Source organism: Coniophora puteana, assembly GCF_000271625.1.
Source record: "Coniophora puteana RWD-64-598 SS2 unplaced genomic scaffold CONPUscaffold_23, whole genome shotgun sequence".
Classification (NCBI taxonomy): domain Eukaryota; kingdom Fungi; phylum Basidiomycota; class Agaricomycetes; order Boletales; family Coniophoraceae; genus Coniophora; species Coniophora puteana.
In genome coordinates this window covers 99,163-118,419 of record NW_006913075.1, presented here as the reverse complement: position 1 = coordinate 118,419, position 19,257 = coordinate 99,163, and the positions used below count along the sequence as shown (strand labels likewise).

The 19,257-nt window shown below is 50.3% G+C and overlaps 5 protein-coding genes across 5 annotated transcripts; 3 read left to right on the top strand and 2 right to left on the bottom strand.

The window, feature by feature from the left end:
• The first annotated feature begins 1,841 nt into the window (after positions 1 to 1,841).
• Positions 1,842 to 8,628, top strand: CONPUDRAFT_86046 (uncharacterized protein). Its single transcript, XM_007777587.1, has 25 exons — positions 1,842 to 2,018; positions 2,068 to 2,155; positions 2,213 to 2,434; positions 2,485 to 2,529; positions 2,579 to 2,673; positions 2,722 to 3,016; positions 3,067 to 3,407; positions 3,466 to 3,563; positions 3,626 to 3,650; positions 3,705 to 3,793; positions 3,851 to 3,867; positions 3,920 to 5,060; positions 5,115 to 5,380; positions 5,433 to 5,653; positions 5,705 to 5,897; positions 5,956 to 6,235; positions 6,299 to 6,576; positions 6,642 to 7,020; positions 7,076 to 7,191; positions 7,244 to 7,711; positions 7,769 to 7,933; positions 7,985 to 8,020; positions 8,082 to 8,279; positions 8,334 to 8,382; positions 8,436 to 8,628. Exons 1-25 carry the CDS (start codon positions 1,995 to 1,997, stop codon positions 8,575 to 8,577), a joined length of 5,271 nt encoding a protein of 1,756 aa, XP_007775777.1. The 5' UTR covers positions 1,842 to 1,994; the 3' UTR covers positions 8,578 to 8,628.
• A 433-nt stretch (positions 8,629 to 9,061) lies between these two features.
• CONPUDRAFT_67887 (uncharacterized protein) lies at positions 9,062 to 10,486 on the bottom strand (the record flags this gene model as incomplete). Its single annotated transcript, XM_007777546.1, has 4 exons — positions 9,062 to 9,437; positions 9,514 to 9,749; positions 9,809 to 10,340; positions 10,395 to 10,486. Coding segments are annotated over 4 exons (1,236 nt in total), but the record flags the coding sequence as incomplete, so codon positions are not given.
• Positions 10,487 to 11,828: 1,342 nt separating this feature from the next.
• CONPUDRAFT_78328 (uncharacterized protein) lies at positions 11,829 to 13,548 on the top strand (the record flags this gene model as incomplete). Its single annotated transcript, XM_007777586.1, has 11 exons — positions 11,829 to 11,980; positions 12,027 to 12,055; positions 12,280 to 12,308; positions 12,380 to 12,466; positions 12,522 to 12,523; positions 12,573 to 12,686; positions 12,734 to 12,882; positions 12,969 to 12,999; positions 13,055 to 13,144; positions 13,173 to 13,254; positions 13,318 to 13,548. The coding sequence occupies 11 exons, from the start codon at positions 11,829 to 11,831 to the stop codon at positions 13,546 to 13,548; spliced, it is 996 nt and encodes a 331-aa protein (XP_007775776.1).
• A 1,757-nt stretch (positions 13,549 to 15,305) lies between these two features.
• CONPUDRAFT_140654 (uncharacterized protein) lies at positions 15,306 to 16,466 on the top strand. Its single transcript, XM_007777585.1, has 7 exons — positions 15,306 to 15,331; positions 15,445 to 15,453; positions 15,508 to 15,570; positions 15,626 to 15,763; positions 15,815 to 16,043; positions 16,094 to 16,145; positions 16,200 to 16,466. The coding sequence occupies exons 3-7, from the start codon at positions 15,525 to 15,527 to the stop codon at positions 16,419 to 16,421; spliced, it is 687 nt and encodes a 228-aa protein (XP_007775775.1). The 5' UTR covers positions 15,306 to 15,331; positions 15,445 to 15,453; positions 15,508 to 15,524; the 3' UTR covers positions 16,422 to 16,466.
• Positions 16,450 to 18,569, bottom strand: CONPUDRAFT_113795 (cytochrome P450). The gene is made up of 10 exons (XM_007777584.1): positions 18,483 to 18,569; positions 18,418 to 18,429; positions 18,302 to 18,367; positions 18,142 to 18,247; positions 17,939 to 18,081; positions 17,620 to 17,885; positions 17,295 to 17,558; positions 17,147 to 17,233; positions 16,969 to 17,088; positions 16,450 to 16,911 (listed from the first exon to the last, which is right to left on the bottom strand). The coding sequence occupies exons 2-10, from the start codon at positions 18,418 to 18,420 to the stop codon at positions 16,737 to 16,739; spliced, it is 1,230 nt and encodes a 409-aa protein (XP_007775774.1). The 5' UTR covers positions 18,421 to 18,429; positions 18,483 to 18,569; the 3' UTR covers positions 16,450 to 16,736.
• Between the last annotated feature and the right edge of the window lie 688 nt (positions 18,570 to 19,257).

Here is a 19,257-nt window from a genome sequence, read left to right as displayed (position 1 = left end):
TATGAGGGGCTTGTACTTGAACTTTACCTGTACAATAGCGATCCCGGTAACAAATAGACTTCGCCAGTCATAGATTACACATGTGTGTAATCCTGGAAATGACTCCCATACGACTTTGTCTAGACATCATATTTTAGGGCTTGGACACATTCAAGCGAGTGCGTTCGGTTGGACAGCATACTTTGTGCGGTGTGATTATTAGCGACAATCAAACCGATGTTGCAACACAGTGCAATGAAGGCACCTCCCATAAGGTACCGCAGTGTCCTGGGGTTCTCGTTCCATAACAGAAAAATTCTACCCACAGCCGACACTAGAAGTTCAGTTTGTTTAAGTCTTGTTGGAAGTCACAAAGCTCAATTGTTCACTGTTTCCTACTGCATCCACAAGGACATAGAGAATCTCTATGGCACGGACTGTGATCATACAGCTGATAAAGGCGTTATAATATCAAACATATAGATCATGTAGCGGCCTGTGAAATTACTTCGTTACGGGTTAGTAAACGCGTATGAACAATACAGTACTGCATAAATGGATTCACCCTGTGAGTATCAAGGCTGATATTCGGGAACATTACTATCAGAATTTCATTCATCAGTAGGGAGACCACATCTCCGGGATAGGTCCGAACCTCTGAACCACGGAATGAGTAACACCATGGCACCTATCCTGTTGCATACAAAAGCGGCTCGCACAACAACGCTCTTTATGTTGCGCATGGATCGAATCTCTCTGTTCAGCATCCACGCACTGTCCCACATGAGCAGGGCCATGCTCGCAGCTAAGAAGTTCCAAGTCACAATTGTATACGTGTGAGATTGGATCACCTTATTACCTGCCTAGTCTCCTTTTTGCAGCCGTTTTACACGTGTCGCTGCGCTCTTTTGACGAAAAGTAAACAAGAGCTGGAACTCAGTGATAAGTCCGTCGAGCAGACATATGTAGATGAGAGTCACTGAGGTGTGAATGAGTGTGAGAAGAAAAAATGTTTATGAGAGCATGTTTACCTTACCTTTATACTGTATTTCAACCAACGGGGCGTTGATGCTTTTGGGATCCAGAATTTCGTTGACGAGCCCAAAATAAATGCAGGATATTGGACTCGAGAAAAGGAGTGAACGCTGAGGTCTCGATACCACAACAACACTCCACAGTAACAACAGACGAGGAATTGTTTGTTTGCGGGTTATCTTCCCACCAGATTTGTTCGGTAAATTTCCGCTTCAGATTGGCAATGCACCCTTGGTATCATTTGCGTGGGCCATAATGATGGCTGAGAGGGAATATTTGTGGAATATCGGTGTCCGTATCAGCATCACGGTTGTGTTCAGCCTGTGAATCAAAGGCAGTAGCCAAATGGACATAAGTAATGGAGCCTCGCTGTGAAAATTTCCGGTCCTCATCATTTTGCGCAGCGAGTTGGTATCCACAAGCAGAAAGGCGTGGAAAGTGGGTATGTTTCGAAATTCCAGGAGCTTTTTCATCAGGCCGGATACGATGATAGTGGCCCTAGAAAGTCTGCGAGGGTCACTGCATGGGATGTCAATGTGAATTACGAGTACCACAATGAGGTAGATATATTATTGCTCAGCGCCGATACTGACAGCAAGATATCAATATAAAATAGGTAGGCAACGGTTGAACGATGACTGAGAATCTTGGCTGTGAGTTCCTTCGCGCGTAACGGTGGGACAAAGTTTTGGACAAGGAGGTGCAACTTTGAGCGAGCCCAATTCAATACCTCACGTGACAAGGCCGCGCGTTCGAGCCGCGTGGGATGTCGAGCCGACTCGCCGATACCTGTCCCCAGGCTCCTGTACCTTGAGCTCGACCGTCACCACAATTTGGTCGAGCAAAGTCACGTTCAATCATACGATTCACTGTCCTTCAGACGTTCCACATCTTCTTTAATATTTTTACGACCCTAGTCACGATCTTCCCGCCAACCAGCAAGTTACCTAAACGTAGTCTTGCACGGTGTTGACGGCGGCATGGCAGCGAACAAGCAAGCATTGGTACGTATCGCCCCTCGATGCATATATGCAGTGAATCATCGGTGAATAGTGGCAAGATGGATACGATGAAGCGGTAGAGGTCAACCAGCGGGCTCTGATCGACAAGGTGTTAGCGAGATACTCGGGCGAATTCACGGGTATGCAATCACAGCTTACTCGCATTCTATCATTCTCGCATTGAGCGTTGGTTCCAGTCTTCAGGGAACTCCTTCAGAACTCGGACGATGCCCAGTCCAACGCTGTCGAAATACACTTCGAGACGGATGCATACCTTAAGCGGAAGGAAGGGAGGGATGCCCTTGGCCCTACGGACGACGCGTTCCCAGACCTCAAGAAGACCCAGGTGTCGCAATGGACATTCAAGAACAATGGTATCATATTTAGAGACGAGGACTGGAGTCGGCTGCGGAAGATAGGTGCGCCCCTTTACTCTGTTGCTCACTCGCCTGTTCATATGTCCTGCTAGCCGAGGGTAACCCGGACGAGGAGAAGATCGGCGCGTTTGGTGTCGGTGAGTTGCATATACTGTGAGCATCTGCGACTTTCCTCACTTCCTCAAGGCTTCTACAGTCTATTCTCGGTCACGGAGGAACCCTTTGTCACGTCAGGAGGGCACGGAATGCAGTTCCACTGGAAGAAAGATAACAAGGATCAGGTTCGTCCTCGGCTGGTTTTATTACACCTCACCTTAACAGGATTGTAGCTTCAAGTTAGACGTGGCAACCTCCCACCAACCGATACCCCAGACCCCTGGACCACATTCGAGATGACCTTACGCGAACCCGGCACGATACCACCAGCATTCGACTTCACTCGTTTCCTCGCGTCTTCCATCACATTTATGACCCACCTCTGCGAAGTCAGCCTCTTCCTTGACGAACACCGCCTCGTACGCCTCACGAAGTCGTCTGGCGTCATGAATGATGCCACGCTGTTGAAAGGCATCAAGGGCACAAGCGGGACGGGGATGATGGCAGTCCGAGGGATTCGTTCAGCTCGTACGTCATCCATTCCACTGTAAGGGATTGCCTCCTAACATCCCTCCCAGCTATACGAATCAAAGCAGAGGTCATGCACGCCGTCTACTCCGTCGGCACCGAGAAGCCCCCACCCCTCCCCGCCGAAAAGCCTGTCAGACAAGCCCAAAGCGGCTTCTTCTCATCCCTTTTTTCGAGCTTCACCGGAGGGAGCTCCACGCCGCAGCGCGTGGCTACCCCCTTACCGCCTCCCGCACCCGAAGACCCGCCGATCAAGGTGCACGAATCAAGCGTGACGCTGACGATCTTCACCGCGGACGTCTCTGTGAGTGTCGACAAGAAGATGGAAGCGGAACTGCATCGGTCGACGAAGAAGAACCCACCGAGGCAACTGAAGTATAGCTTGATATATGTCAGTTTGCTTATCGCCTTATGTTGTCTGTTTGGCTGAACGAAACCCGTAATGTCAGACAGGAAAGGACGAGTACGATAACAGCGTAGAGGAAGAGAAGAAGCAGCCCAAATCGAGTGGAAGCGTCTTCCAAGGTCTAAGAGCGGATCTAAACGGGTGCGTCGGATGAGCGTGCTTGCCACTAGTTGTACGGCCTTATTCATGATGCTCTCGTTTAGCTCGGGCCAAGCTCGTGTGTTTATCGTGCGCCGGCTCTCATATGGGCTTGTATTTGTCTAGCTGACGATAATCATGTAGGGTCACGCGACGGGTCAAACCACCGGCATCGGTGGGCATATGGCGTCTCGATTCATCCCAACCGTAGAACGAGAATCAATAGATCTGGTGTAAGTCTACTTCTCAAGGCCGAAGATAATATAACTCTAACGCTTGTTTGTCATCAGAGATCGCAACGTTGCAGGTAAATTGGACAACTATTATGGTCTATATAGCTGCTAACACAAGGAGCACAGTTTGGAATCGTGAGCTACTCTATGTTGGAGGTTTCCTCTGCCGGACGGCGTATGAGCTCGAGTTGAGCAATATCAAGACTTTATGGGACGGTGCCTCGTCAGCTGCGACTGACTTCCAGCCTGATGCAGAACTAAAGAAGTGGTTGACCGCGCGGTTCATCCACGTCCTCAAGTTCTTCTCGTTTCATGTTTCTACACCATCATCAGACGTCTCTCGCCTACTTGAGGCCGCATTCTTCGCATGTTCGACGTCGCATCCGTTCCACGTGCTCTCAACTGCGGGTGTACGCAGTGCTACCGCTGTCCGCGAGCCAGATGCAAGCTTCGCTGTGTTCCTGAAGCGCCTACCTGTCCTCCCCGAGGAGGTGCTGAAGGACGCAAGCCGCATGGTCGCGTCGATGCGTGCCAGGGGTATGATCAAGAGCATCAACTTTGAGGACGTGCTCGCTGAACTACGGCAACGCCCATTGACTGAGACTGAGCTGATTGCGTGTCTCCGATGGTGGTCCGACGACGTCCTCCAGAACTCAACCCAGTCCCACCTATCCTACATTCGCCGCGAACTTCTCGAAGCCACCCTCGTCACCTTCCCGCAGAAAGACGCCTCCAAGTCCGACAAGATACTTCCCCTCTCGAGCGTGCAGTTCTTCGTCAACCCGCGGAGCATCAACAGCGTGCTCAAGGACCTCGACGGCCCGTTCCCGGACACACTTATGCCCACGAGCACCACGCAGCACTTCACCGCCGAACAGCTCGCCTCGCTCTCGTGGCGTGAGCTAAGTGTCGCCGACTGGGTGGCGCACATCTCCCGGCCCGAAGTTATGGCTGCGGACTCGGCGTACGATCTTCGCATATCTGCTCACTGGTCCGAGAAGGTGCTCAGCATGCTCACGCGTACGTGGCCTTCCCTGTCGGCCGGCGCGAAGGAGAGCATATGCGCGGCGCTGAAGGACAAGACGTGTGTGCCGACATCAAGTGGGATGAAGCTGCCCGAGGAGTCGTATTTTGCGAGCGCGAACATTTTCAAGGATCTGCCTGTTGTTACGTTCCCTTCTGGGTTTGTGATCAAGGGTCCGATGGAGAAGGTGTTGCTAGCGCTGGGGGTGCGCAAGCATGTTGATCTCCAGGTCGTTTTCAACAGGTAACATTATTCCATTGTTAACCTACAGCTATCTCTAATCTAAGAGAACTATAGAATGATCAAGACTGGCGACTGGTCCACCGCCGACCTCGTCACATACCTCGTGTCCGTGCAAGCCAACCTCAGTCCTGATGAGAACATGCGCCTTCAGTCGACATCCGTGTTTTTCCGCGAAGGATCGACGTCTCAGGATGGCAGCGGCAGACGCTCGCGGTACAAGGCCGCTGACCTGTATGAGCCAAATCCCACATTCCGCCAGCTCGGGCTCCCCACGCTCGACTGGGGTGAGAAGTCTAAATGGAAGAGCGGGTCCGAAGAAGGTACGTTTCAATCTTCGTATTCGCTCTGTAGTGAGGCTCACCGCGTTCCCAGCGAGATTTTTGTATCGACTGGGGCTTAAGCGGGCCCCTCCGCTGGACGTGATTATTAACTTGTCCGCGAGCACCGACAAGAGTGTCCAGCAGCATGCGCTCAAGTATTTGCTTGACAATCTCGTTACACGTTATCCCGAGTATCACCCGAACAAGTACGCGGAGGTCGCATTTGTTCCGGCAATCAACGCATTCAAGGAATGTCTTGGGAAGCCTAACGAAGTGAGCAAGACTGAATCAATGTCTCCGAACGTGACTTTGACAAACAGTCAGGTTTTCGTGACTGCAGCATGGAAAGACTTGGGCTATCTGGTGGCCCATCCGGATGTTCGGGACGCCGTTAGCAAGCTTGGACTGCTGGATCATCCCCCAACAAATTCGTTGGTCACGTTGCTTCAGAAGACGCCTCCGAAAGACGTAGAGACGGCTCAACGATGGTTCGACATCCTCGCAACTCGTATCGTCGGTAAGTATTCCGCTATTGAAGTCGGTCTTTGTAGGGTACTTATGAACTCACTTCATAGATTTCGCACCTGGCGAGCTGACTGCCATGTCGAAACTTCCCATAGTCCCTGTCTCGATAGGCGGAGCAATACGCCACCTGTCCCCCAGCCAGTGTTACATCGGCAAGAGCGCGTCACAGGAGTTCCACTCCAAGCTCTTCACCTACGTTGACTTCGGCAAGGCGGCTAACGGATTCTTGAGTGCCTGTGGCACGAAGCAGGAGCCATCGATAGACGAGATAGCGCAAATCCTCATCTCGGATCCTCGGAATTTCTTCACCCTCGCGGGTGGCAAAGAGAGGTAAGCTACAACAGACCCCACACGACTAGTGGCATGAGTGGCCGTCGCTCATTTCGTTACTAGCTATCTCATCGAGCTTCGCAACGTCGCCAACAATGCCCGCCTATTGTCGGGGGCGACGCTTACCCGTATGAAATCGGCTCCCATTCTGCTCGGCACCAAGCGGAGCGTGCGCTCTGATAAGCGCCGGAAGTCCAACGAGGCGGATCTGGAAGAAGACGACTGGGAGCTGCTGCACGACCTGAAGAAAGCCAGTGATATCGTCATCGTCGATGATACACAGGCTTACCAGCTCTTCGGGGACTCGGTTTTCACAGCTCCACAAGATGATTTGCTTGAGAGTAAGTTCTGGTTTCAAGCGGCATTGCACGCGGGGATCAAGCACTGATCGCTTGCCTTCCGCAAGACTTCTATATCCAGCTAGGATCCAAACGCTTTAGCGCCATCGTTCAAGAAGAGTACAAGTCCACCGCGGAAAACCGGAACTCACGAATTGCAGCGAACACACGCTCACTCATCCTCGAGCGGCTACCCCTTTTCCTTCATGAGCATACCCACTCCCGGCCACGTGTCTCTCTGAACTGGTTGGCGGGCGAGCGCAACTTCATCGTCAGGGCGTTCGATAAGCTCGTCATCGTCAAACATCTACGTATCGCTGACGTGAACATCACTCGCCACCTGGAAGCATCTGCTGCCGCAAAGCGCAATGCGAGGACTCTCACCAGCCTCAGTTCCGGTTCCATCGAGCTATGGCTTGCGCAGAGCTCTGAGATTGACATGTATGAGTACGTGATAACACTTATCATCGGTGACGAACTTTGTTTGACATTCTCCAAACAGAGTGGCAAACGCACTATGTCGTCTCATCTTCGAGTCTCCCAAGACAAACGACGCTCTGCTGTTCATGACAATCCTCTCGACTGACCTTCGGACACTGAAGAGACGTGGCTACAACGGTAGTTATTTGCTTATAATACCCAACCCTGATTAACCATTTTGCCTCCACAGTGGACAAGATTCTCCGTCAGCAACAGGATGCGCGGCAACGGGCAATTGAAGCCGCAAATGCTAACTCCACCGTAGCACTCCTTCCCCCGCCTGAGAAACCTCTCCCTGCACCTGTCTCCGCACCACCTGTCGTTCCACCGCGACCAACATCGCCACCACAGAAAGAAGTTATTCCAGGGGGATGGGATACCAAGCGACCGATCTCGCCACCTACAGTAGCAAACACGCCGCCACCTCCAAATGCACCGCCTCCTTATAGCCAGAAGGAAGAAGTGGACGACCAGCCTTCGACAAGCCGCGGTGGCAGGCCTCTGTCTCAGATGACGAGCTCGCTGAACAAGTGGAAACAACAGCTACTCCCATCCACACGTGACGACTCTGGCTCCGGCGCAGGCGTCTCCCCCAACCCCGCAGCACCCCCGCTGACACGCAGGCCTAATGCACCTGTCACGCCGCAGAGTAGCATCCGTGAGTACATATCTTACCTTCCTTCCACATTGACGTTGACCAGTGGACGATGCAAAGGCGCCAATGTGACGCAAGCGATCAACGCGTGTAAGCCGGAAGGCAACAACTTGATTCAGAATCGGAAGCAAATGCAGATGATCAAGGAGTCGCTTGACGATGGGTACTGCGATATCTCGGGTCAAGTGGGCGACCTCAAGCTTGTTGGTGAGTCGCCCCTCCCTGGTTTGTCTGGTTATCTCTCCTTTGGTTAGTCGATGTCTCATGAATGTCCAGGACAAATGGGAACTATGAAGGTCTACGCTACACACGGTAAGCTATGGAGCAATCGCTTCTCCGTTCGCGTTCGCAAAAATTGACCTGGTTCTGTCAGATGTTCCCAGCCCCGAGACACTCGTCACCACGAAGCGCAACTCGTTAGCTCGCTTTATCCACGTAATCACTGCGCTGAGCCGAGTTTACTCGCTTCCAATTTCATCGCTCCATGTCTTCTGTGATATGGGCGGTGGCCTGATTGCGTTCAATCGGAACGGTAGTATATTCCTTAACCTACGGTACTTCGAAGCGTGGCGTAAGTGCATTGCTTTTCTTGGATGGTGGTACGCTATTTGACGGCTTATTACAGATGATCAGAAAGTGGAAAGAGGAGACCTTAATGAGGCATATATATCATGGTGCGTCCTTGAATTCTCTCATCTTGGATGTAGAGATCTAAAAAAAGTTCCAGGTATTTCACACTTGCCCACGAGATCGCGCATAACCTCGTGCAGCCTCATAACTCGGAGCACGAATTCTATTTCTCGGCGCTGTGCGAGGAGCATATCATGGCCTTTGGCAAATTGCTCAGTCACGGCCCTGGGACGAACTAGAGGGGCATGTTCTAACGTCGTTTCTCGATCAAGATTTGTATCATGTTGACAGGCCCACGCATTAATGGAAACCTGATCCTCAGTATCTTGCACGGACATTGAGATTGCAAACATCGCATCCTCAAACATGCTGTGCCCCTAATTCGAAGCGCATAGAATCGGTATCTGGTAACATGATATCAAGGTGACTATTATGAATCTACCTTGCGGTGCTACGAAGCATATGCGTACACACTATGGGTGCTATCATCGAATGAAAGCAAGCATGATGTTTTTAACATCTGCCATATGGCGCTTCATCGTCAACTCATCCCAAACGTCGGTGACCTGGGCGCATCGGAAAGGATTAGTGACAGGTAAATGGCTCAGATATGTCGTGCGACTTACCTGCACTTGCAGATGCATTACCGAGTTGACGGTCCAGATGTGATAGTCTCTGTTATCATGTGTCATGTCTTTCGTCAAGCTCACGAAGGAGTCAGACTTACGGTTGTTTCCAGCTCAACCTGTGGCCAATGGCAAGCGATAATGGTTTCACCACCTCATGATCAGTCTTGATGACATCCTCAACTCTACCGATGTTTGTATTCGCCGACGTCCGTCTTCCCAACACAAACCGCAAAAACCCATCTGTATTTCTCCCTCCCTTGTCTGCTGCATTGAGGTGCGCCAAGTTCGGGTTCGAGACAAGGCACAAGTACTGCTCCTTGATTACCTCCATCATGTGGATGAGCTGTTCGCACGCTGTGGGCTTTCCTTCCATGTCCTTGGCGAGTATCTTAATGGGTGCGAAACAAACTCCGGTGGCAAGCTGCCCGACGTGATTGTACTGAGGTACGCGAAACCTATCTTGCCCAATTCTAACAATGAAGGTAGAAGCATCAGTTTGCTAGGAGATGTCTCGGACAAAAAAAAAATGGGACGTGAATTACTTACATGGCAGGGTCGATCGTGATATGTGCGTCCTCTGAGATGGAGCCGCCAGAATCTTTGACAGAGTTGAGGACTGACATAGCTATAGCAGCGTCGAACAGATAGGTGACCGAAAAGCCTCTCTCCTTCAGCTGTGCCATGATCTCCCGCGATGTCGCCTCGTCGATTGTCTCACGTACTCGGTGCATCGCACCTGCATTCGTGATTGTAGGCCGACTCGGTTCAAGCGTCAAAGAGGGCTGTATGAAATCACGACATGAGCAAGCAAGGACGGACGAAGAGTATAATGTTGTTATACCACAGCGCTGACCCGCACCCCCATGATCTCTTTCTGCAGCGCCACGCCGCGAGTATCCCAATCGTCCCGCGCCCCACCGGTCGCAGTAAGCGCCCCTACGGGCAAGTTCCGCCACTCCTCTCCCCACTCACCTATCCCCGGGCCCGAAGTAGGATCCACTACATGCTGAAGAATGAAGTCTAACAAGCGCATGATGGGTTTCGCGTCCATGATAAGGTGTGGGCCGTGCATCACTAGTCCCTGGTCGCCATCAACGCCACCGAGCAGCAGGTAGAAGCGGACAAGAGAGTCGATCGTGGTACCGTCGGCTTGCTGGAACTTGTACGGGAGTACCATGTGGTCGGTCTCTATCACCAAGTCGTCCAGCGAGATTGGTTCTGTGCGTACTTCGAGAACATGATCCAGCCAGGCATCGAATCTGACCGAAGGTGCGTTGACACCCGCTTCCTCGAAGGGATAATATCGCCACTCTTTTTTCCAGACGTCATCCAGGTCGTCGATCACAGTAGCTGCGATGATGGGGGCGAAGAACCTTGCAAAGCAAACATCAGCCACGCGCTCTCTTGATAATCATTGTGATACATACCGAGCTTTAATCATTGCAGATCGCACTCTTACTAGCAAAACGTCCTGCTTTAATGACGTCCTAAAACTCACTCCAATGCAGCCGTTTCCGAGCCTGTAAGTAGGCGACTAGTCAAAACCAGTTCAGAACAAATGACATTGCTCGAACCCATCTGCAGACGTCCGCAGAACTTCAGTCACTGTTTCTCCTCCTATTGTTGGCCTTAGACGATTTAATAAGCTCGGGCAGGGATGACTAACGTAGTGCAGCAGCTCACCGGCTCCAGCACGTCCTTCCGTCCACTATCCTCTCCTTCCATTGTGGTTCATCAACAAGCGGGTGCGGCATCAAGGCAGATTTTGTGGGAGAATATTTCGCTCTGTGTTGGAGATCGTGGCACAGATGAGATAGAAGGCCGCGAGATTATAAGGCGCGAGATGTTCTTTATGACGTAATCGCGCTGACATCGTCATATGTTGATACTTTTATTTTGGATAGATTGTAGACGTCTTTTGTGAACAACGTCAACAACATTTGCATCCCACAGGTTCATTCGTGACGCACCAGACATTGCCTCGGCCAATTCGCCATTTTCATCCATGCTCATCCCCGACTTCATGTAGCTGATCATCCCACGGGGTTAAACCTCGCTAACTGCCCTCGGTGCAATATAGATCGCGTTCTCGGAACCGAGCTGACGATTTGGGCAGGCACATATAACCGTGATATGGGATATGGGCGAACAGAGCGATAGAGATTGTACGAAATGAAAGTGAGTTTACGTGACTGTCGACGAAATGCACACGTGTCTCCGCTGACTATATAGTCTAGGTATCAGAGAAAGCTTGGCGATTCTTCAAAATGCCTTCTAAGCAAAGTGTGAATGGCATTTGAAATTAAACTGACAAGATGCACATGAGCCGAAGAAGGAGAAGAAAGTGCATCCGGGGAACCAAATTGAGTTATGGGCTCCTATTTGCACCTCTTTGGTTGTGATGCACCACCATTTTACAACAAGCCGTGAAACTTGACTTCAGAAGAACAAGGAGTCGTTTCAAACGCGTACGAGTTCCACTTCCGTTCGTTTTTCGTATCGTAGAGTGGGTGCATAAATTCGCATTTACGAGTCTGAGGCATGACCTTGCTCGGTCACCGACATTTAGCACCAAGCCTAACGATGGGCCTACTACGACACTCCCGAGATGGTTCTGCGAAGCAAGCCCCAAGCGGCAACATGTGTCCCTACAGTTAATGAATACATGACAGACGTGAGAATTGGAACATGCGCTTGCTTTGACGATGCCATTCATGGCATAACATCTCCGCGTCCATCACGCGTCTTGTACTGCAATAAATGTACACTGTACGGCATCCGCAACACTGGGATGCATTTATACGACAAGAGTCTGCAGTTCCCTTCTCTCTCGTCATCCATCTACCTTGCCAGCTCTCACGATGATGCACTCTGTGAAGGCAGCCTTAATTCACCAAGCACAAAACTACACACTTGGTGCGCTGTCTGCCATTGGAACGAAACGCATATGCAAACTAACGGGATTAACGGCGGTCTACAGTGCTAATGGCATGCTTGACTATATATACCTGGGGTACGTCTGAACCGATATGCTGAGAGATGATTTACTAATGTCAAAGCACTACTAGTGTTGGACTTCGGCAGAGAGGTAAGTATCCTTGGTTTACTCCTTGATCCTCGGCGCTAAAAGGTCTATGCTGGCTCCTAGGTTGATCTGATATGGGTAAGTGTTCACGCCCGGGTTGGAATATACGCGCTCATTCCCCTAAGGCGAGGCATTATTCAAGGTTGTCTAAAATGATGTATGTGGTAGTGAGTCCTCCATCAGTGGGTTAGCGTTCGGACTGTTCTCATTAACATCCTTTTGCAAAGCTTCGGTACGGTGGCATTTCCATCGTTATGTACGTAAACCCTTTCATATTCCTATACACTTATATATGTACTTATACCCGAGCGCCGTCACTTAGCCTAGGTAAAGATGTACTTCAGGAGCCTTGGGATGTGGCAAGTATTTATTGCCCGCTTTTTAGGCATGCCTGTGAATGGTGGATCTCTCCAAGTAAGCCGATATATTCCCATGCGACATTGTTTGTCTCTGATTATTACCTTCACAGCTGTACGCGTTTATTATCATCGTTGTTTCGGTCAAAATCAGGCTTTTTTAGATGTAAATTGGTGATCCGCCCAGTATACATTGCATCGCTAACAAACGTTAGGTTCCGCGCTGGACGCTATCATCCTAGTGGCTCTAAACCCACTCCTGTTCTTCGTCTTGCAAGGTAAGTCACCAGATCACTATGTTATCATCGTCAGACATTGCTAATAGCTCTGAACCAGCGATGATGGGCATGCGCATATACGCCCTCTACGGCAGATCCAAGAGAATGCTGGTCTTCTTGAGCATCTGCTTCGCCGGCGTGCAAAGCGCAAACATTGTATTGACAATGATGGCCATGCTACCACTTGAGGTTGGAGGTGAGGATAGTTTCACGATACAGAGAATTGATCTTACACTGAACGTTTTTTGAGACGATACGTGCCCATTCGCAATGACGTTTCAGCAAGCATGGTATCAAGCCGTCGGATATTTTTGTTTGTTCGCTTATGAGCTAGTGTTATTTGTCTTGTCTATCGTATGTTTTGTTAGACATTTCAACGAGCGCCACCGAGACCTGGATGCGACGATGAGCACGTTCTTGGGCTTGATTGTCCGAGACAACATTCTCTATTTCTTCATGTGAGTGTTCGTTCAATAATCTCTGCAGCAACAGCTTGACTTCGCGTAGAGCTTTCTTCAGCCTATCCCTCAATGCCGCCTCGTTTCTTATAGACGTTAGAGCCCCAAACGTGTGTAACCTTCCTACATCATCCAATACATTTGGTTTCAGTACTCACGTTTACACCTATCAGCTTGGGGCACAATTCTACATGGGATTCGACTCTATCGTCGTAAACGTGCTGACCAGCTTCCAGATGGCTATGCTTGGCCCGCGCATGATGCTCAGCATGCGGGAATATGACGCCGTTCAGGCGAAGGGTGGTCCTTCGCTCGGAATAGAAGTCGAAACTATGCAATTTGCTGCGGCTGCACCGAGACCAGAGTACCACGAAGGATTCTCAACTGGTAGTATAGTAGTATAATCTGCTGTATATAGTCGCGATCGATAGCTATAGGAGCAGGTTCTCCGTGAGATAGCTCGACTTTGTCCTTTGGGACTGTAGTGCGCCTTCAAGCTGGTCGGGGTTGCGTAAAACCTCTAGAGACAGCTTCAGTCGTAGCACACACCATCATACGGCGTGAAAATTTAAACAATATATGGCGTTGAAGGAGATGCTTAGATACGTTAAGGCAGAATACTACGTACCAAAATGGTTTGCGGTGACCCAGTCTGTCCTAGAAACCGCGAGCGAATGTGTCAAGGCTGTCTACAAATGGTAGCTACAATACGAGCAAATGCACTGCGTACTAATTACACCTGTAGAACCTGCCCTAAACACTCGAAACGTGCCTGAGTCAGGGCCGCTGTCCGGAGTTGAAATTGTGAAACCTTCCACTCCGACTGACTCGCAAGGGCTCGCATATGTCGAGAAACGAACAGCAGGTGCAATGCGAGTCGCAGCTGGAACACGCAGGAGCAACGATGTACGCGACTTTGTTCACATCTTGGTTCACATGGCCAAACGCGCCTCTGGAGATCTCTTCGACAGTTCTAGCCTTAGAATCGCAGAATCAGCATGGGTTTTCGTCTCGACCTGACTCCGCGCCCACTGCACCCCGTACCCGTGCTAACTTCAAACGTCAAGTCATATGGTCCTATGTGAAGCAAAACCCGTGCACGGAAATCCTGTGCGTTCATTTCTGCTGCTACGCCTTCCGTTTCTCGCGCGCAGCCGCCGCCCATGAATCGCATAGCCACTAGGTTGGTGCCTGGCGTTTGATAATCTTGTCGAGGAACCATCAATATATTGACCTGCAGCGACTCAAGGTGACGCACAGTTTCACTCCAGATACCCCAGTGAGACCACCGTCGGAGTAAGCTCTAACTGAAAGCTAAGGGACACATGGCAGAGCTCATGGCGTGTAAGGGAAGGTGTTTGTGCTGGGGATGAAATGAGGTAACTTAGCACTGTCATGGTGCGCCCATTATTTCCCAATATGAACTAATCACTTCGTTTGGGGTTTGGTTTCCATATCTCCAATGGCACATGGTGTTTCGCAGTTGACACAGCAATGCAAGTTACTTTCATATAACTGATGTATCCCGGTACGCTCCTCTGATTGCGTCCTCCCTCGTTGCATCGCCTAAAGCATGTCTTACGATAAGGAAGCCGAGATGCTTATCGTCTTTCAGACACAAAATTACATGAACGGTATGTGCAGACCTCATCCGTATGAACTCACGATGACGTTGATGGCGGAATAGTCATAATCGCATGTGTAGCCGCCTACAGTTGGTGTAAGTGCTTTCCTGGCAATGTAGGAGTTAAAAAGACATAATAGCTCTGCCCAGTACTAGACATCGGTCGCGAGGTATTTGAACCGTTTCACGTTCTCTATTTATACGCATTGGCTAAGCCGAGTCCATAGTTCGAACTCATTTGGGTGAGTCACAACGAGCAGTCATGGAACAGGCCGTTAAACCTCTGCACATAGGCCAGACAGAACTCGATTCTATTCAAGGTCTTCTATGCTACAGTACGTACGTCCGACAGCTTATGCCATCTACCTTCTCAGCGCTCGCGTTTATGAAGTTGCGATACGGAGGTCTTGTCATAAGCGCGTACGTGTAAATATCTCGATGGATCGAGGGTGCATGCTGATGTCGCCAACATAGATCAGGCTTGTCCGCTTAACACCTTCCGACTGATCAAAGAGTGACGCTTTCTTTGGACTCTTTAGCTGTTCCTACAACTTACGCAACCCGTAAGGTATGTCTAGGAAGCGTGCAGAACTATTAGTAGAAACTCACCATGACTGGCCGCCTTCGGTGTAGTCACCATCATTCAAATCTACAAGCTACTGAGATTTGTCTCTAGAGTCAATATGTGAGATTCTAACTCAGTGACGCTTGGTGCTATCTGTACCTAACATCTCTGCAGGCTCTGGGCTAATCGTCATGAACAACTTGATCTTGCGTACCGCTGTATTTTTGGTATTGAATGGTATGTCGTCTAAGCCTAATATTGGAGTGTATAGCCATTAACTCACATGTCGAAGTTATGATGAGCATGCGGATATACGCGTTGTACGGCGGGTCCAAATGCGTGCTGTTCCTTCTAGGATCATGCGTTACGACTGTTCAGGCATCCAACATCGTACTAACGTTTATGGCAATGCTTCCGCTTAATGTATCGGGTACGAACATCCGGTTCCGAGTCAATTCCGGTTATTAAAATCCCGTCCCAGTGGTTCGTACACCTACAGAAGGCGCGTGGTGCTCGTATGCCGTATCCAACCGCCAAGCGTGGTATCAGACTACTGCGTTTATCTTATTGGTCGCCTATGATTCGTTGCTGTTAGTCTTATCGGTAGCCAGCTTCATCAGGCGTCTTCAAGAACAACGTCAAGGCCTTGCTGGAATGGTGGATACATTCATGGGATTGATTGTGAGAGATAACGTGCTTTACTTCATCTTGTTAGTAGTCATTCAATTCGCCTTGTGGGCTTAACATTGATAATATGTAGGGCCTTCTCTGGACTCACTCTCAGCGCGTGCTCGTTATTTACTGTGGCAAATGTGAGAAATCCTCCTCTTGGTATCATTTTATTGAGGCGTTGACTAGTGTTCTAGCGAAGTCTCCCGTTCAACATTGGGTTCAACACGATTGCAGCGGACCTTGGCGCCGGACTTCAGCTCACCATCCTAGGTCCTCTCATGATGCTCAGCGTACTTGAGTACGACGCTCTGCGGGAACGTGGAGGAACTTCTTACTACACAGGAACCGCAACTTTAGAGTTCGCTGCGGTATATTCACCAGATGACTGTGAGGATGATCCCTCAAAACTCGCGTAGAAATACCACACAGGACTTGTACGATAACATTATTAACGTGGCATTCCCCGGACTCGGTGCAATTACACTTTCTGTTTCCTGTAAATCTAGCATGCCACTGTAAAGTATAGTTGTATCCTCTGATTTGAACTGAACATTGATCTCGGACGTCGCTGCGTGACCATACTCGTTCCGGACCACTCTGCTTTTCGGTAATTATACAGCCCGCCCGGGAGGTCATTGAGTTGTATCGGAGTCTACTGTCTGACGCCCACAATCTTTCAAAATCCTGAGCATAGTGACTAGCAATAGTCTACTGTATAATCAAGTACAGTCTCAATCACGCACGAAGGGACGAATAATAAGTGGTAGCCGAAACTGTCTCCCCTCTTCAGGATCGCTTGTGATGAGCGGTCGAGTGACGACAACGTTTCGCTTGCTGACCTCGCTCGCTGGAACGGCGAGGTCGAATTCGAAGGCACGCACGAGCGCGAACAGTAGTGATTTCATCCTATGCAGTTATAAGTTAGTGTGAACAGTAGAACAAGTATATGGAGACGAGACATACTCTACTAGGGAAAATCGATATCCGATGCATGCGCGTGGTCCACCGATGAAAGTGAGCATGTTGCCCCAAACTCCCGGGATTTGGTGAGCAGCTTCAGGGGTGGATTCCCAGCGCTCTGGTCTAGTAATTCCGTTTCAGCCTTTGAATCTGATCAGTTACGTATGAAGGGGTGACATACCTGAACTCATGTGCATCCTCTCCCCAGATCTCCTTCGACCGATTCACCGCAAGAATCGGGACCCATATCGAATCGCCCTTCTGAATCCTACCATCGATGTGTGTCAGAATACCCAGATCCACACAGCCAGAGGAACGAAAACGCTCACCGAATTTCATGCCGCTGCACGCCGTACCGGTCCACAACGGGTGTCTCGAGCGGGATAACGTCATCCTTGGTCGCCACGCGGATCGAGTTTGCCACGGGCGCGTGAAGGCGTAGCGTCTCGCGCACGACCATGTCGAGGTACGGCAGTGCGTTCAGTGCGTCCATGCTCGGGTTCTCGGTGTCCATTGTGAGCAGCTCGTCCCGGAGCTTGGTCTGGGCCGCTTTGTTCTGCGTGAGAGCGTACAGGGCCCAGGTCGTTGCGGTGCTGTATCGTTGATTGCGTACATGTTGGGTACGATTATGAATAAGATGAGGAAAAGAAAAACCTGGTCGTCTCGTGCCCCGCAGCGAGGAACGTCGGCACCTGCGCGAGCACGTCCTCGTCATCCATGCGCTGCGAGTCGGGGATATCCGTCGCCGTATTCGCTCGCACGAGGAGTGAGAGCAGGTCTTTCCCCTTGACATTGCTCTTTTCGATCGTCTTCGTATCTGACTCGGCTCGTATTGCCGCCTTGGCATCCCGCAAGAGGTGTCGGCCGATGCGCGTCATCGTCTGCTGGGACTTCTTGATGACACGAGTCTGTGCTGTAGACTAATATATGTTATGTTGGTTGAGAGCAAATAGTCAAGTATGCAAAGGCATACAATAACCCTTAGTGGCGGTATGAAACCCTGAAGTACGGTCAACAAGTTGATATCCTGCGCAGTCTGGACCATGTGGTTAAACGCCTCGCTAAGCTCGTTCGGGCGCTCGTTTACGTTCAGCGCGTCAAAGGAGTAGTTGAACCCTATCAGTCGCAGACGTCAGTTGGCCTACATACCAGTAAGGCCAATTGTTGGTAACGTACCAGCAAGCCCGATAGCGTCGAGCGTCATGCGGCTGAGCCAAACAGTGACGTCAATCCCGTTTGAGCTGGCAATGTTGCGAATCTCGTCCATCAGCGTGTCTCGTAGCTAGCGTTTGTAATCAACGAGAGTTACACATCCGATACAAACAGAAGAACGCACCTTCACAGACTTGGCATTGAAGATGTCTGTGAGTGCGCGTATATGAGCTGGCCCGAAAGCTGGGTTCTGGCTGCGGTGTAAGAAGGGAAGACATTGTAGAACCTGAGTGCGCCCACCATAATACGCCTCTAGTGATTTCATGAAGACAATGGATTAAACGTTGACAGTCAACTTAACACACCTGTTGCCTGTGCTTATCCCCTTCAGAAAACAAAAGTCCCTCTCCAAGGATCCGAGCGAGGCTGAAGCGGATTTGCTCTGGCTTTTGGTAGTCATGGCTGTGAATGAGGATGTGATGGATGGCTCGCGTGTCTATCGTGAAGAGGCGTTGGGTCTGTAAGCATTTATGCGCATATATCAGCTCGATAAAAGTTCCTCAAGATAGATGCCGGGTACGTACACTGAACCAGGCTTTGAACGTGAACGTCTTTCCATACTCTGCTACCCATTTCTGCGGGAGTACGTCGAAGTTATCCTGCAGGAGTTACATAAAGCACGCCAGCCTTAGGTACACGTGTTTCAAAAGCATGTGGAACATGAGATACTTACCTCCCGCAGCAGCTCGCGCAGCTGGCCAAAGATGAAGCTCGGGCTCTTTGGGCCGGGCAGGTTCCTCAGCGGAGAGAGGAATATAAGCTTGAAGACCCTAGTGAACTTCTTGAAACACCATAGAGCAACGAACAGAAGGAAAGTCGTCGCAATGTAGGAGCAGGATATTAACATGACGGGGGGCGTTCAGAGGGGCATGAATGGGGTGGGCGATGATACCATGAGCGACGTCGAGGCTATATGAATCTGTCGGAGAAAAAACCATCGTTTAGACTCAAGGGTGGCCCGAGATGGTCTAGCGCCGGTAGATAGGCATCGGTGCATGTAGCCAATCGATGCCGTCGACGGTGCAGGCGTGATATCAGCCAGAAATATTAATCAGGCTCTTCAACACCGTCTCCGAGATA